The sequence below is a fragment of the Triturus cristatus genome, chromosome 3_2, assembly GCF_964204655.1.
Source record: "Triturus cristatus chromosome 3_2, aTriCri1.1, whole genome shotgun sequence".
NCBI classification, from domain to species: domain Eukaryota; kingdom Metazoa; phylum Chordata; class Amphibia; order Caudata; family Salamandridae; genus Triturus; species Triturus cristatus.
In genome coordinates, this window is record NC_140584.1 from 90,563,446 (window position 1) to 90,581,634 (window position 18,189).

General features: G+C 44.8%; 1 protein-coding gene across 3 annotated transcripts in view; it reads left to right on the forward strand.

Annotated features, from left to right (window-relative positions):
• The window catches only part of MYLK (myosin light chain kinase), a 1,478,514-nt gene that overhangs the window by 1,055,530 nt on the left and 404,795 nt on the right, over positions 1 to 18,189 (forward strand). For all 3 annotated transcript variants that reach the window (XM_085647312.1, XM_085647311.1, XM_085647313.1), the window contains one exon: positions 16,556 to 16,672. In XM_085647312.1, coding sequence (XP_085503438.1) covers positions 16,556 to 16,672 — 117 coding nt within the window. The remainder of the gene's footprint in view (positions 1 to 16,555; positions 16,673 to 18,189) is intronic.

The window sequence follows — 18,189 nt, forward strand, 5'->3', positions numbered from 1 at the left end:
AGCTGTCTGAGAGTTTGGAAAGATTACTTCAAAGCTGCGGCTTTAGTCATCGGCTGACTCCGGGGGTCACAGACCTAGTCCAAATTCAGGCTCATCACTTCCTCTGCGGCAGTCAATAAGGCCATCCAAGATTATATACACAATGTTTGTGGTTTGATAAGAACAGTCTCTTGTGCCACCTGACTGGTGCCGATGATGAGGGCACCAGAGTGATGTGCAATGAAACACCTACACATGCTCTTACCACTAATAAGGATAAGAGAGGCTGTTTCATGTGCTAATTCAGTTAATTCTCAATGTGTGTACATGTTTTAATTAGTTCAGGAGATTTCCAGCAAACCTGGTAATGTTACTTTGAATTTGCCCACTGGAGGGTGATGAACTGTGTTTTAATTTCATGTTTGGCTTCGGCAAATCCACTTGGGATCAAATGAAATGTGCAGGACTACTTATACCAGCATGCACTTGATGTGATACTCACTTTAAGAGCCCACTTCAGGGTAGAACTTGGTGAACAGGTGCCTGCAATCAATCTGCTGAACTATCATCCATTTGAGCTCTGAGGCATTAGGCCTCTGAAAATAAGAATGATAATTGGAATATGTTTGGGAGTGCACCTTTGCCTGGAGGCAACCTTTCTTGTGCATGTTTTAATTAGTGTAAATCTATTTACTGTTGTTCTAGGCACCGCCTGTAGTAATTAAGGTGGCTCATTATACTCATGCTGTTATAGCCATTAATGGCGACTAGCGTTAACTGCATGTACTTCTTCGTGATTAGTAATGGCATCTGTGTGTGTGCGCAAAGTCGAAGCACTGTTTATAGTTCTGTATTTAAATGAGTCCATCCATTCCAAATCCCAGGACTGGGTCGGGCAACCGTAGCCATGCATTCTCTAGCCATCCGTTGCTGGTTCGATGTACCCCTGCATTGAACACAGGATTGCACCTCCACATAACCAAATTCTAATCATGAATCCGATTAAATGACATCACTGTACATGCCTAGGCTCTAATCAAGTAGAGGACACTTTCAGCATGTCCTACGTGTACAGTATCACCTCCCATGGTTCCGGCGGAACTAACTTGTTTTGAAGGGCGGATGTGTAGTCATGGGAGCAGACTCAGATGTGCAGTGATTGGTCCAAGACAGTTTCATCTCTCCCCTGCATACAGAATGATGTATAAAGCGCATCATGTGCCTGGGAGTGTCTTGGCACTGCCCATGACAGATACTAGGATGTACCACAGTATAATTCATGGCTGACAGTCCACCGGTCATAGCCTTTGATGCGTCTGGAATGTAGCCTTGTGATTGGATGATCTCGTGGGCACTGAAGTGCAGAGAGCTGTTGCCCAGGTAAGACTTGCCAGGAGAGCTCTGCATTACAGTCCTCAGCATCAGTCTGCAGCGGGAGCTGGCGCAGCCATCAGTGCTGAATTGGATTATGTCTACGGAATCACTGCGCTATGAAAGCTTACCGACTTAAGCCTCTTCCGGGTCAATAAACGTGGCATGTTGTCTGCAGTAGGTCAGGTGCCAGCAGCATTAGGAATCCCAGACTGTTCACAGTCTAGTCCAGGATTATTTCTGGACTTTTATATTTGACGTCTGTTTGGCTTGCAGGAACTCTTCAAATTAAATAGAGCGGAGACTGTTCCCTATGATTTACGGAGGACTTTATTTTTTACTCATTACTTCTATTGAATGCGGTCTTCTGTATATTTGAGAAGTACCGATAGAAGATTCCTAGTTCATGCGCCCAGATTGCAAAGCCGCCTCCCAATGGACAACTATTCTCTCCTAATATCGCCTAACGGGCTGCTTTGTTGAAGGGAGTTTAATTTTCAACTCTGTTAAATATTTGTGTTTATGTTGTGAGACCTGTTGTGATTTGCTCAGATGTTGTTGTTTCTAGGGGTCCACTGGTTTATTATGTGTGCCACACTAATCACAGAAATCCTGTCAAAGATCAGCATTCATATAGTGCAATCACCATGAGGCTTAAGTATGTCCTGACGAATCTGTGTACAATTAGAGCAAAAAACTGTGATGGTCTCTATCCGTTGACGTGAGGCGGACACAATGCTGCATTTCTAGGAAGGCCCATGAGAACCAAGATCAGGTCATTAGAAGGTGTCTACAGGAGAAGTGGGGTATGGCGGATGTGGCATCAGTTGGAGGGATTACGGACACAGTTGCGAGCTATTGATATAGACTTGGCTGAATATGTCCTTCTTTAATTGAAGCATTTCTATTACAGGAGGAGGGAATAACGCATTAAGACTTCTGGCTTGTAAGCTAAGGGCCATGTGTGCAGAGACAGAATAGCTTCTATCAAGACTAAGGCGGGTGTGTTGGTTCACAAAGATGTGGAAATAGGACAGCCATTTAGGGATTATGATATGCTATATACAGCAAAGACAGGGGCTAATGAGGAGAGGATGGTGTATTTGAAGCCGGCAAATGTCACATGTCTCACAGGAGAGCAAGTCACCCTCCTAGACTAGGCTTCTACAAAGTCCATCTTGGAGGGCCGGATCCATGCCAGATTTTTAGGATAACTACATTTATCTAATTGGGCATATGCTAAAAATCTGGCATGTATCCGGCCCTCCAGGACCAACTTTGGAGATCCCTATCCTAGATAAACCATTGCATTGGAAGAAATGACCACTAGCATTTCTAGGCTTAAACTTAATTAGGCGCCTGGTCAAGACAAGTTGACAGCCCTATTTTAAAAGTCCTTTTGCTCATTATTTTTGTCTATCTTGGTCCATCTATTTAACTTTGGGGAGGATCATCCATCGATGAATACCATGAGAGAGGCAATGGTGTTGGCTCTGCCCAAGCCGGGGAGGGGTCTGATCAACTGTGCCTCTTTTCTTTCAGTATTACTCTTGAATACAGGTGTGAAGCTCTTCACTGGCATATTGGCTTGCAGACTGGGCCTGCACATACAAAGCCTCATCAACCAGGACCAGGCTGGCTTTATTTCCGTTAGAGGGGCATAAGATAGCACTAAGAGGGTATGACATTTATTAGGTTGAGGAGGTCACAGAAAGAAGCTCTACATCTGCCAGTCAATGCAGAGAAAGCATTTGAACAGGGTACATTGGCCATTCCTCTAGTGCTACTAGAGACCGATGGCTTTGGGTCAAGGTTCCGCTCATGGGCATATATAGTAACGGTGTCCAGAGTGGTAGACAATGGAGAGACACCCAAGCTGTTCCAAAAGCAGGAGGCACCAGGCAGAGGTACCCAATGTTTCTGTTTCTATTTGCACTCTCAGTGGCAAAATGGGTGTATAGAATATGGAGATGGAAGCAATTAGGGGGATTAGAATAGGTGGATCCGAGCATGAGGTATGTCTCTATGCAGATGATGTGCTACTCACCCTGATGGAGCCTATCATGTCACTACCGCCCTTGTTACCGGAACTAGATACCTTTGAAAAAATCTCGGGATGTAAATTTAATCTGCAAAACTCTTATAATCTTAGTCTGTCAATCCCCTTGATGCAGAAGAGAATTGGAAACGGTGTGTCTCTTCACATAGGCAAAAATCTATTTTACATTCCTGGGAGTGAAAATTGACAACCCTATTTCCCTCCAAAAATGGTACAGGCTAATTATGAAGAACTATTACGCACATAGAAGGCAGGCTTGCAATCATGGGCGTAACAGGGGTTCATCCAGGATGGGGCAGAATGCTGCACTACCAAGATTTCTCGATTTGGCACAGGTCCTTCCACTACAACCACTGCAGGGGAATGCTGAAAAAGATTCAACAATTTTTTAATACCCTTGTGTGGGGGTAGAAGAAGGCGAGAATAGATACAAGTACTATATATATGCACCCCAAGGAGGTAGGGATGCCACACATCATAGATTGCTCTCGTGCAGCACATTTAAGGTAAGTTCTGGAGAGGATTAGGGAGGGCAGCGAGGAACATTGTTGCTTCGTAGATCAGGAAATAGCAGGAGATCATATTTGGAAGACAATGTTGTTGTCTAGCCAACTGAGACCGTGGGGTATACAGTTCTCACCAATCACAAGGGTTACATTGGCAACTTGTGATGCCATGATGGTGAAGAAGTGGTTTTTGATCTATTCCTTACCCCTTACACTAATCATAGCCAACTTGATTTGATTTCTGCATTTTACAAAAATAAATACTCTGCATAAAAAAGGGGAGATATAGGAGGGTGGAAATCTGTTTGATAAAGAGGGACTCCAATCCTTTGAGCAAATTTAGAGGTTTTGGCCTCGCAGATACAGAGCGGCTATATTATTGCCTGATTAGGGTCACACAGGTGGAAATCAATTCATGGCAGGAAGTCTATTAACACTATTCGAGCAATGGCTGCTTGCAACAAGTGGAGATAGACATACAGTGTCTGAAATATAAAGGTTCCTTTGGTCTGAAGTGATGTTTGAGACATCTGTGGGCCAGAAAAGCTGGTAGGTTTTAAGCTGGTGCCCAAACTAACTGTAAAAGTATAACATTAGGTTTTCACTAGCGTTGGGAGTAGCTCCTGTCGTGCGACCGTAAAGTAAACACTCATTAAAATTGCTCTGTACTGGTACCATACACCTGGCAGAATACACAAATGGGATAAGGAAAGAAATGCTGAGTGCTGGAGTGGGTATGGGGGTGGGGGTTCTTCTATCACCTATTATGGCATTGTCCAAAGTTTACAACATGCTGTACAGAATTTACTGTTGAGACAGACTTGATGTTCAGTTTAAAATAGCTCTGCTTGCCAGCACATGTTTTCCTAGAGGGTAGTAGATGGACTTTCTTAACAGGCACACTCTCGGAGGGGTCGCTTTATTACATTGCTCCGGCGTGCAGTCAAGTGGACTGTGCTGGGGTTCTGCGGAAAGGAATAAGCACCTAACTACAGGATACGGGAACTACTTGGAATGGAAAGGATAGCCTTGATGACTGCAGGGTAGAATGGAACAATTTGGATCTCTGTGGAAACCTTGCCTGGAATTGCTGGCTTCTGAATTCAGGGAGGTAACTAGCTCCAGATACTTGAGAGTGCTTTGAAATATAGGTTGGTGCCAATTAAGTAGGCATTGGAAGGAGCATGTAGTGGAAATGTGTAGATTTGGTTGAGAGTCAAACGAACAACAAGATATTCTCTAGTACAGACTAATGCGGTAAAAGTTCATAACCAAGCAGCGAAAGGGGAAGGTGGGAGGTTGCGTTGGTGTTTTTAGGAGACTTTTCGTTATATGCTTTACTACTTGAGGCTCGGGGTTGAATTATTATGCTGTTCATCTTTACTAACCTGCTGGTAAGTGGATGTAGGTGGAGTTTAACTGTAAAGTCTTTCTAATAAAAAGAGTTGATCCACAAGAAGGTCCATGAAATGAGGCATTTCAGGCACGCCTCTATAAAAACACTGTCAACCAACAAATGGCTGTTTTAACAAAAGGAAGCACAAACGGCCATGGGCATTGTTCTGGTTATAATTAATAGTATTATTTACTGTTTTTCTGGAGAAACACTTACTTTTTGCCCCGGATTAATGTGTTTTTCAAGAATGAAACGTAGGTCAGCTATAGCATGTCAACTTGAGTTTAATGAATCTCCCTGTCCATTATTTTAAAATTAGGAGGAAAATGCAATCTGGTGGCTAAACTGCAACCTGTTGCATTTTAACACCCGGAAGACCTGAAACTGGATGAATAAGTGTTGTAATTGTGGTTGCTCCACTAGGACAAAATATTTAATATTTGACAAACCAAATGACCTCTATGTGCCTCACTACCATTATTGGCTAACATAGAACAGAGTTTGAAGTGTATGCTACACAAATGCTCACTGAGGACCTCCATTCAAGTTGTATAGTAATCAAGAGTTTCATTCAAACAGGGGGATTACGTGTTGTGTGGGAGAACCACACTCTTAGGTTTTTCCACGTGCAAACTTAACTAGGAAAAACTTGCATGGAGAAAAAAGGATTAGAGAGGATAAGATGTATTGGGCAATGCCTGGAGCAACGCGGGCAGAGCCACGTGTCCCGATCACTGCAAGCATATCCAAGCTTGCCTGAACCCCTGGAGGGTATTTTTTATGGGTGGAGAGCACTTTCAGGGGTCAGGGTACTTTTGGAAAGGGGCAGGTTTTTAGAGATTAGGTCAGGGTAGTTTTAAGGGCTGGGTTTGGGGGGAGTTTTTGGGCTCAGGGTGGGGGATTGGAAAGAGGCATTGTTTTAGGCCTCCCTGCAAAGGGGGGGAGGGGGTATTTTCAAGGTTGGCCTCGGGCGATGAAAGGGATTCAAATTTCAGGGCTTGGGGCAGAGGGCAGAAGTCTAGCAAACCTTAACCAATCATATCCCCTTACCATTCATGCTTTTACAACGAAAATACATGGAAAAGGCATGCCTGGTAAAGGAATGTGTGGTTAAGACACTTGTCGTTCGGACTGTAGGAGAGTAGGATCTGCTTCTTATAGTTACCCCCACATTGTGCTGATGTTTCACTGCTTTCGACTTAGATTGACTGGGATCTTGTTATCCAGGACCCCAGTTTAGCTGCTTTCGCCTCTTGTACTTTAGGTACACTCCAGATTGGATTCTGGGGTACCCTTATAAGTCCCTAGTATATGGTATTCTATGTACCCAGGGCATAGGTACCCCAGAGGCCTCCCAGGGGCTGCAGCATGTATTGTGCCACCCCTGAGAGGACATTCAAAATGACACCATAGGTCTGCTACAGCAGCCTGTGTTAGGTGGTGAATGCACCCCTTACTTAGATATAGGTTCACTATATCTATTCTATATCAATGCGCATATAAACCGATCAGTCACCCCTATGGCAGGCCTTATCAATCCTGAGGGCAGGGTGCTGGGTTTTATGTGAGAGGATGCACCTGCATGAGCAGAGCCCCTCTGCAGCCTTCGGAACCTATTTTACGGGGTTGTTTGTGATGCAGCCAACCATATATACTTAAGTGCATTATAACCTCGCGATAAATGCTAACTTAAAAACGGGTGCATAGAAACATGTTGTGTTTGGTATCAAACACCTTGGAATCATACCTCCCCGCAGGGAGGTATGATTCCACCCTCCTAGAGGGATAAATGTGACATACCGGGCTACCCGGTACCAGCTTTCTTGACCTGGGCATCACACAATGGATGCTGCCAGCCACAGACACGAGTCTGCCCTCCTGTTGCTGAGCCAAGCTTGAGCAGGGGAAGGCTTGACAATAGGCTTCCTGTCACAGTGAGGTGTAACCACCTCCCAAGCAGGCTTTAGTGTATTGGGGCTGGGTGGGTGCACTCTGAGAGTGGCTTGATGTCTGCCCAGGGGGCACATTTGGTGTCCCTGTGCATAGTCCAGCTCAAACCGGTTGCAGGAGCCATTTGCTCCTGCTCTGGTGTGAAACTGGACAAAGGACATGGGTGTAGCCACCCTTCTGTCCTGACCAGTGTTCCCTCTAACGTGCGCGCCTGCGTGCCCGCGCACCTTTAAGGCACCGAGCGTGCAGTGTCCCGTGTGAAGCGCGCACACGTTCTCGCCGCCGGCCGCTTTTAAAACGCAAGCGGCAAAAACCGGCAATTTACCGGTTGCCTGAGGCCTTTGTGAAAGGATTCCTGTTAATCACAGCGCCCGTCATGCGCTGCAATTAACAGGAATACTTTCACAAATGCCCACAGTCAGCCCGCAGCCTCTCTCTATTGAGAAAAGACATGCATCAAGTCCAAAAGCACGACGTGTGCTTTACACGTCGTGCTTTCAGACTTGCTTCATTTCTTTTCTGGGCCATTGTGAAAATATTCCTGTTAATTGCAGCGCATGATGGGCGCTGTGATTAACAGGAATCCTTTCACAAAGGCGCACAATCAGCCGCAGCCGGGGATCCATAAAAAATTCAGCAAGTCCAAAAGCACGACGTATAAAGCACACGTCATGCTTTTGGACTTGCTGCATGTCTTTTCTCAATAGAGAGAGGCTGGGGGCTGATTGTGGGCATTTGTGAAAGTATTCCTGTTAATTGCAGCGCATGACGGGCGCTGTGATTATCAGGAATACTTTCACAAATTCCCACATAATTCACATGCAACGTCCATGTAAATCCAGATGACCCATACTGAATGTAGAAAAAGCTCAAAACCAATTTCTTCAAAAAGCACTATACACTCACTTCATCAAACTTCATCGTGAATTAACGTCATTCAATTCACAGAGCCAGATAGAGTTATAGCACCAACATTCAAGATAAGATGAAGCGGAGGGTAATGTGTGAAATGAAGGTTTGTCAAATGGTTCCAGTATGCACGTAGGAGTAAACACCATGTTACAGCGGCGCATGTAGAAGAATCAGAGAGCTGCGTAAATTGTCAGCAATGCATTTCTCTAAATGCTCCATGTGTTGTACATCCGAAAGACATTGCATTTCCTTCATCCCCTCGGTTGTTTTGTTTAAAAGTTCAAAAGACATAAATAATAAGTTAGTGCTTTTATTGCCATATGATTCATAAGAAAAAGCCAGAAGTAATCATTCCACAAGATTAGAACCAATATCCCCTTACATTTAAATGATTTACTCCCAAAACTGTCATCTGGTAGTAAAAGAGAGATGGCTGTGGGCCCCTCATGCCCTTGGGTTTAGGGGCCACTAACTTTAAACCTTTTCCTAGCCAGACCTTACCAGGTCTCGCCTATAGACAGCCTTTAGCTGTTGTCGAAGACATATTGTGGACACAGGGGTAGGAAAAAAGCAAACTAAAATACCCCCCCCCCCCCCAATTCGATCGGTACCTCAAATGCCATCAGGAGAGTGAAGCTAGTAAGGTCTGTCCTCCCTAGAGGAGGTCCTTTCATCCCTCCATCTATTAATCTCTCCACCCTTTAAGCCTTTCATCCAGCATCCATTTCACCTGGCTATTCATGCTCCCATCCGTCTGTCTTTTCATCTAATCCATCCATCCTTCCTTTACCATTCCATCCATCCACCCATCCATCCATCCATCATTTCACCCACCTTTTATCAATCACCCATCCTTTCACCCTTCCATCCAGGTTTCCATCCATCTATCCAAACATTCATCCTTCAATCCATTCTTACGTGCACCCACACATGCAAATATAACTTTACTCTTCCATCTCTCAAACCTTTCATCTTTGTATCCATCCTTTTATTGACCTCTCCTTCTTGTCGCTGTTTCTTCCTTCTTTTCATATTTCCTATATTTCACCCCCGCATTTAGAAAAGAAATGCAGCAAGTTTTTATATATATGCGAACTCAACCCAAAAGTATTGGAGCACTTTACCTGATTTATTATAATATTTTTTTTGTATGCATGGGGAGATTAATTGATTTGCCCAGAATCACAGGATGTTAGGCTGACCCGAGACTAAAAAACAATCTCCTAAATCGACAGCTTGAGCATTAAGCCACAACCCCAACCATATGAGCGGAAGCATTTTCAATATTATCTACAACTTGATGCAAAAAACAACCATTGACAAAGCCAATTGTCTTGGCTTCTTGTAGGTGTAATGTTACTTGTATTGTATTATATATCTGGATGCAATGACAGAAGCAGCAAAATATCAGTAGGGTGGCACACTATGCGATGCACGAATTTTCAGCTTAATTGCTTTTAAGCCACACCCTTCATTGCATCGGTTACGCCCCTTTGAAAGATCCCCGAGTATTTTCATCCCACTCAAAGCCCTGGTCTACACGCGCGGTCAGGTTTTTGGCGCTCATAGCCTTTTCCTTACTCTGCCGTACACAGAGGAAAATAATTAGAGGGAACATTGGTCCTGACCCTCCCATAGGTGGGTCCCCAGAGTTTGTCCCACCCCTTCCTTGGGTATAAAGTCGGAACCTCTGACTACAGGACTTTAGATTTTACCTGGACTAAACCCTGCTACAGAAACCAAGTACTTCGACGATCTGCACGACGCTGGATAATTGAAGAATCGCCCTTGGAGTAATGGAGTTACTCCCCTGCAAGGCAGGCATCTAAAACGCATCTGACCGATTGTCATCTCGAGCTCCTGAGGACTCCGAAGATTTCTGCAACACAGAAGTTGGGTTCCCGAGGTCTCTGAGGTTCATCTGCGTTCTCAGCAATTCTGAGGTCCGTATCCCTCGTGGGGACAGTGCAACTGAACCCCTGTGCACCGCGTTCCTACAGCAACATATGCTTTTTAGCGATCCCTGAGGCTGTGCTTTGGGCTACTTGTAGTCCTGACCCCGTGCAGTATTTCCACTGAAGATTTCCAGCCTACACTCCACGAGTGTTCTGTGGGCAGGTATTTTGTGATTCAGCTCGAGGTCCCTTCGCGATCCCTGGTTCGTTGGTCTGTGGGTCCCTGTGAAGGTAACTTTGACTTTCCGTGGGCTTTTCTGGTTGCTCCAGACGTGCCCTGACTCTCCATAGCTTGGAGAGTCCCCAGGACCTTGCTGGTCCTCACCGAAGCATCTTTCCTCTGCCCGCTTGGGTTGCAGTTGCCAAGGCTTGTGGGTGTTCAATCCGGACACTGATCCCCCACTACTCAATATCCTTCGTGGGACAGCTCACCTCCAGACTTTGGTCATCATCGACGTCTCCTGGTCCCCATGGCTGCAGAGTAAAAATTCAGCTCTTCTCACCTGAAACACTCGACATCGGTGGGCATTCGTCTATCGTGCCCCTGGTCACTGTGAAGTGACCCAGACTCTGTCCCCTCTGCTTTCAGGTTCTTCCCATCTCCGATCCAGGCTTGGATCACACCGGACACTTTTCATCTTCCCGGCAGCAGCACTTTTTCGCATAACGCCATTGAAAACGACAAAGGTTTCCGACATCACTTGACCCCTATGCACCCGGCTCCTCTGGGATAGGTAACACGGGTACCTCAGTACTCTCAAGGGTGCTGGCCTTAGAATCTTCTATGTTTGAAAGGGTTTGCTCAAAGTCCTCTCCGAAGTGCCCTTAATTTTAAAATTCCAACCGCAACTTTCCCATAGAGTAGTGCGGAGCTCGTGCCTCTGTTCACACACTGCACCCGTCCTCTGTGGGTCCCCTGTGTCACTTCCTTGGCGATTCTACATGCTCTAGGCACTGTGTCTAGTCAAGTCGTGGTTTTTATACCACTTTCTTAGTTTATGGTTTGGTCTCCCCCTGGAGCCCAGTGTGTATTGTGCTATTTACTGTCGTTCTAGTGATTTAATATTGTGTGCTTTGTTCTCTATTCTCATAAAGAGGTTAGTAGAGAGTGTTTAGTAATAAATACATCTATTTTATATATTCCTTGTGTTGTTCTCCTTTCATTTGGTCATTCAGGAGGTTCTAATCTGGTTAAAAATAAAGCTGCTTTACATTCCTTAGAGATTTAGCCTGAAGGCTGCTCTCCATAGCTACCACTAGGATAGCTTTCAATAAACGTTGTCTTTTACCTAATCATCAATAAGGGTTGTTTGGACTAGTACAGGGTGCCCACTTTAACTAGTGGACAGCATATACCAAGCCAACTTCTCACACAGGCTGCTTTCTGGAGGCACGCATGGTTTAGTCAAGGATGCATCTGTCATACAACCGAAGGATCTGTGTATAGTAATGTGCCTGGAAAAGTAGAAAAGCAACATGCACATGATTCTACTTGAATTAAGGAACACACAAGTCGATTATGAATAAGTTGCACTGTATAACTGGTTTAGATCGAGAACATCTGGAATAATTAACTTCACTGTAGATGGCTGCAAAGCATCTTTACTTCCTCCCCATCCTCTAATTGGAAAGGGCTAATCCAGATAGGTCTTGCTCTTAATGACCAATGTATTAAATTATTATTCCTCTGTGAACAGTACCTTCCTCCCTAGAATTAGGCAAACTTTTACTAAGTACACTGTTCCCGTCAATTGACAGCATGGTACCAGAATGTCACTCTCAAAATAGTGTCCGACCTAAAACTTGTATCCTATATATTGTGTACAATAATATCACCAAGTTGGAGTTAACAGAAAATGTAAATCAATGGCACAATATGTTTGTAAACAATATTCGTCACAAGATATTTCTGTATATGATAATCTACAACTCCAAATAACGCCTTATTGGAATATGTCAGATGTGACGTACATTTATGTAATATATATATCCATTATATAAGCTCATCACAATCAAAGCATCAGCAGACTAGGACATACAAGTGGAAGTTGTAAAATATACATTGAAAGTAACAATATAAAAATTAAAATGTTACAAAAGTAGAAATCCTACTCATGTAAATAATAAAATGCTACAAAATTGAAGTCACTTAGCATAATTTGAAACCTACAAAACTGTTAAGATCAGGGTCCTAGTACAAAAAGGGCGCACTTTCCCTGTTTGCCCCACAGTGCACCTTCAAACAGGTGCACCGTGTGCAAACAGGGAAAGTACACCTTATTAGGTTAATGTGCCGCCTTCAAGGCAACCGCAAACTCCTGTTGTCCCGGGGTCAAGGCATTCAAGTGAAATATGGAGCAGCTGCTTCAAAGCCGCTACGTGTTTCACTGTGCGGGCGGTAAGCCGCTTGCACTTTAAGAGGGAAGAGAGATCCAATTGCAGGCGGGTGCAGTGACTGACTGCACCCGCTTGCAAGGGGATGTCTTGGGGGTCCATAGAACCGTTTTGACCCCCCTTCAGAAGGCTGCCATCAGGGAGTAACTGACAGTACGCCACCTTTTTGTGGTACACTGTCAATGTGCCTCCCAAAAGCTTCTTTGCCTTTGCCCCTGCATCCATAATTTGTTGCGGGCACAGAGATAAAGAGGTCCCCTCATTTGCATAGGACCAAACCCCCATGCAAATGAGTGAACACCTTCTTGAGATGGCGCTGGGACCACATGTGCACCAGCGCTATCTGTATCACAGAAGGGGCCACACAAGAGTGTGCAGCCCCTTCTGTAACACCAAAGTGGCCTGGGGGTGCACAATGTGGGCACTTCTGGTGGCTAGCATTTAATCGAGAGCCCTGCAAAGGAAAAATAGGACAAATTGATGCTCCTTCACCTCACACAATAGTTATTCTCTGCTACATCCACTGCAGGTTATTTGTAAGGCCCTTTCAGAACTTTGCAGCTTCCAAGGACACCGCCCACGTTGCGGGTAATGATGAAGGGACACTTAAGTGGCTTGTTGCTATACCTTTCAGAAAAACCCACCAATGTTTTGTGTTAAAATACTTTGTCATGAGCTCATCAGGGCTATTCATGCCTCTTTACTGTGGTACCAGGCATACTATGAACAAAAAGTTTCATGCATTCCCTGGGACTGCTGCAGGCGTTTGCACCTCTTTTTTTACTTGTGAGACACTTCCATAATAGAGAAGCCAGTGCACTTCCATTGTCTAATAACCAGTTTCAGTGCAGATTTTTCACCAGCACAATATTTTTCGTATTGTGTGTGTCAGATTATGGATGCAGGTGCACAGGTGGAATAAGCTGGCATGGTATGAGCTAATTTTGGCACACCATTAAGGAACTGCTCTCGGAAGATCCCCTTTGTGACGTGTCATGGAAGGACTTCAAGATAGAAGCATAATGCAGGCCCGTGCGGCGCCAGAGTATCCCAAACCCTTCACAGGGGGCTCCATTCAGCCCGGGGCCAATTGATATCTGTGAGATATAAGATACTCAGGACCCCTTGTTACATTGTGTATGAGGGCTCCATCCAGGTTTGGAGTGGTAAGGCGGGCAATGGGCCGGAATCTTGGCTGCTGCTGTCGCCCGCTGTTTTGGGTAGCATGGTGGCCGATTTGGGTTGTGTCAGATGCCTCTAGCGGTCCAGTGGCATATTGGGCCTCTACTGTCTCCCCTTTAACCAACGGGGCGGAGGTATGATTCCCAGTCTCTTGCTGGGCCGTCCATTAATGTATGCAGATTGAGCAGGGAGAAGGGGACTGAGCCGAAGTGGCCTCACTTATATTCAGGTGTAGTTCACTATTTGGGATCAATCAGAGCACAAAGAGTTCTGGCAGCATTTGCATTTTCTTTCTCAGTAAAGTTAAGAAAACATGCCTCTTTTACACCCCCCCCCCCTCTTTTTCCTAATACTTCAAACACAGAAAAAGTGTTTTGCGAAAAGGCACAATGCGCAAATGTGGGCCACTTTTCTTTAGGGTGCCTGGGCCTATTTATGATCCCAATCCAACCCTGGCTCCATCATTGTGCGATATGACACTGATTGTGCATACCTCAGGAGCTCCCCACTGGATGGTGCAGGTGCAGATAGCACCCCTGTGGAGTGTACATGCGTGCAGTGAGAGGCAGGTAGGCTTGCGCATGCTGTGCAAGTAACTAAGGGATCTCTGTGATGAAAGCAGTAAACCACTGCGCTATCGACATAAATAAAACAAATCTGTGATCTGCATGGAACTCTTGTTTTGCACCAGGCACATTAACCTTCAGGGCTACTTTATGGTGAGTTAAGACTGTGATTAGGAAAAACTGTGATCTCTCTCCAACAGGTACATGAATCACCAGAGGTATCTTGCCATTATTGCTTGAAAATTGCTGAGTGGCCAAGGAACTTTGGAGCAGGTGCATTTTAACTCCAGACATTTAAAAATACAGCCCCCCCCCGCCCCCCCTTGAGCGTGGTACCCAGTGCAGTGGCACCGGTCTCACTGCCCTAAAGCTGGCTCTGAAATGGTACACCATTGTGTTAAGGGCAGGCTGAAATAACCTGCTCTTTTAAACAGAGGTGGCAGCGTATTTCATGTAAGAGTCAAGTAAAGTCCCGGAAAGAAGCCCATGTGTATACAGCAAATCTCGCGTTCCAGTCTAGAAATTGTATTGTATTGTAATTGCATTTATATAGTGCTTACTACCCCTGACGAGGCACTGAAGCGCTTTTTCGTCGAGTAGCGTGCTACCCCGGAACCCATAAAGGATTAGTGTTGAATTAGTATGGTGAAATATGAAAGTAATTTGAGTGGTGGATCGGTTAGTCGGTTATTTGGGTTCAGAAGGATAGCGGAGAAATAGAAGAGGGAAAAAGGTTTACCTTTATGTAGTGCTTGTTACCCCTGATGGGGTGTTGAAGCACTTTTTTGGCAAATAGCACGCTACTCCGGAACCCATAAAGGATTAGTGTTGAATTAGTAATTAATTAATCAGGCATTTTCTGCCCGAGGTCGACAAGATGTAATTAAGCACAACAAATAGAGTTTGAAAGTAAAAACAGCTCTAATTTTATTGACCAGAGACAATTCCATGTGTGCCTCATACTATCAGGGCTTTAAGTGGTGTGAAAAGGGGTAGGGGGTTGGGTTCTCTAAAACCGGCATGGCCAAAGAAGCTTAACTATGAGTCCTTTCCAAGAAGTTTGGCCCATGTAATTAAGTGTGGTTTAAAACCTGTAAAATAAAATGCTGTGCTTTACACAGCATGCCACCTGACTAGCACTTGAGTGCCTCTCTGGGAGAGTAATTGCATCTAGACACATCACGCTATTAGACACATACCCAAAACAAGCCAGACCTATTGACGTGGCCAGTGCTTGTTATTAGTATCTGATAAATCAGTGACAATGATATTATTGCAAAAAAGTAGTGCTGAAAATATTTGAATTTTGAAAATCTAAGATTGTGAATTGAACATTACTGCGGACTGTGGGATGGGTTGTGGTCTGCAGCAGGGCCGGACTAGGAACCAAAACTGGCCTGTCGCATCACTTCAGTTCTCCCCTTCACATCACGTTCCTCTGCAGACATTCTGTTAGACGTGTTCACCCTTTTTCCACCACTTTTTTTTCTGAAATCCTCCATCTGCGTATTTCACACTTCATTTCCTTCCTGTTCCCCACCCTATTCTCACTCTCGTCTGTGCATACCTTGCATGCCATGTCTCTCGCCATCCACCACACACGTTCACCATTAAGCACTTCATTCATTTCCTTTTAATTTCACCCTTACAATACAGCTTTTTACCTCTTTCACACACTTTAGCATAGAATCACATGTATAAAAGGCACCTTTCACCATTGATCTGTGCACTCTGCAGAGCGGCCATGGATCGGATGAGCTTGTGTTTTGTACACATTTATGATCCACGGACAGGCACTGGGAGAACCTCGCACAGCTTTCAGCCTCAAACCCAGTTCTCTTGATCATCGCCCTTCATAAACTCCCACCAACAATCTGATCTCAGACACCTACAGGCAACCCAGTATGCACAATGCAATATTAATATACGTAAAGAAAAGAAATATAGAAAAACGGCATCTTACAACAAGCAAACGCACTTATGTGAGAAAATGAAGTAAAACGTGAAATGTAAACGGCTACCTCACTAACATTGATTACCTTAATGGTTTAGAATGTCATTGTTGAGATATTGTTTATTTTATAAAGTAGCATAAGGCGTGATTGGGACCTGCTTCAAAGTCAGTTTTAATACCAACCAGGTCTTAGACCCGGAGAGACCCGTCCCACTTAACGCTCTCTGCACTATAGAAACCCTTAATTGCATTGTTCTTTGTTGAGAAGCGTCATTGTGCCTCTGCTATGGTTTTGTTTGACCTGTTCACCTGCTTCCATTTCCCCTCACAGATACCCTGTGCTCCCTCGTCATTGAGAAGGCCTTCCCCGAGGACGAGGGCGTGTACACGTGCATAGCGGTCAACGGCGCTGGAAAGGCGGAGTGCGCGTGCAACGTCCTGGTGGATGGTAAGTCCGAGTCCTGGGATATTCTCTTAGCACGGCTTTCCGCCCCTCCCCCTCACGCTCCCAAAAGACCACTCTCTCCCCGGGCCGTTTCCTGTCATTAAATGGCAGAAAATAGCCCGCGCATTCTTTCCATGGACAATAAACCCGTAACGGGATCCTCGCAACATAAATGCTCTGCGCAGCCAAAAGATATGGAGATGAGCCATGGGGTGTCTGCTGCGGCGGTTCTAATCCCTTTTTCGCCCACTGCGTCCCGACGTTATTCTAAGCGGCCTGTGCGCGGTCTCGTCAGACGTGCTTACCGGTGTCTCCGAATTCACTGCATGCTTGCATTGTGTGTTTGTATATATATAGGAGGCCCAAAGCCTTTCAGCATGCAGCTTTGTAGAGGACATCCCTGGCGGTGAATCTGAGCGTCACTAGGAACCTCTGACCCTGACCTGCTACGTAGCATGGCTGCAATGGGACCTTATGCCATCACAGCAAGGGCCCGTCCCATCTCTATGATAGCTTTAAAATAAAATAAACCGCTATAATCCAGATGCAGTGGACCCCTCAGTTCCTTTGGCATCACTGCACCTACTGCACTATAGATAACTACTCTCTTGCCTGCGTTCCGTCAGCTCTATGTCCTTATCAATTAGGGAATTGTGAAGCGCGCTACTCACCCGTGAGGGTCTCGAGCGCTGTCCTTATTACAAACTCTTTTCTCTTTCAGCTTTTTTTTCATGTTCTGCCACTTACACAAATCGGAGGATGTGCCTTTAGCCTACTTCTCGTTGCTAGCCAGCATCAACAAGAAAGTTTGTTTATAAATAAATAAACTTTGCAAAAATGGCCTCTCCTATGAAAACAAGCATTGTTTTCATACGATAACCCATTTCCTGCTCAATCTTTTTCTGTGGCAGAGGGAGTGTTTGCGAAATCCCCAAGACACAAGCAGATGACAGGCTTTTGATTGTCCTTGTATGCTTTTGATTGCCCTTGTATGTTTTGCTTAAGTTCTGTTTTTGAAATGATATGTTGCGGTCCAAGAGATTTACCTAAATTGCGCACACTACTTTTTTCAACCAGAGATGATTGACAATGTGGTTTAGAACTGCATAACGTTTCCCACACACATATTATGCACTGAAAAGTTAGCTGTAGAAATGTTATGATATTTGTTGTTGGTGAACTCCACAGCGCATGGTTTATGCCCATCATATTATGCTTCAAAAGCTTGAATAAGGGTGTGTCATCACAGGTAGTTAAACAAGCATTGGCATAGCCAATAGGTATCACCTTTGGGACGTTCTAAGTGTTTTGCAAGAGGTATTGCCAATGTTTTTAAGGTATGTTATAGAGCAATGTGTTGTTATATGTTTACTGTAATAACTACTGTAGCAACCATGGTGTTTATTTACAAGACAGTAAACCATAGAGTTTATTTACTAGCCCCTTGTGCTACTGGTGCTTCTGTTTATATATGTGCAAAAGGGATGTACCGGTAGCACTAGGGCCTTGTAAATAAGCCC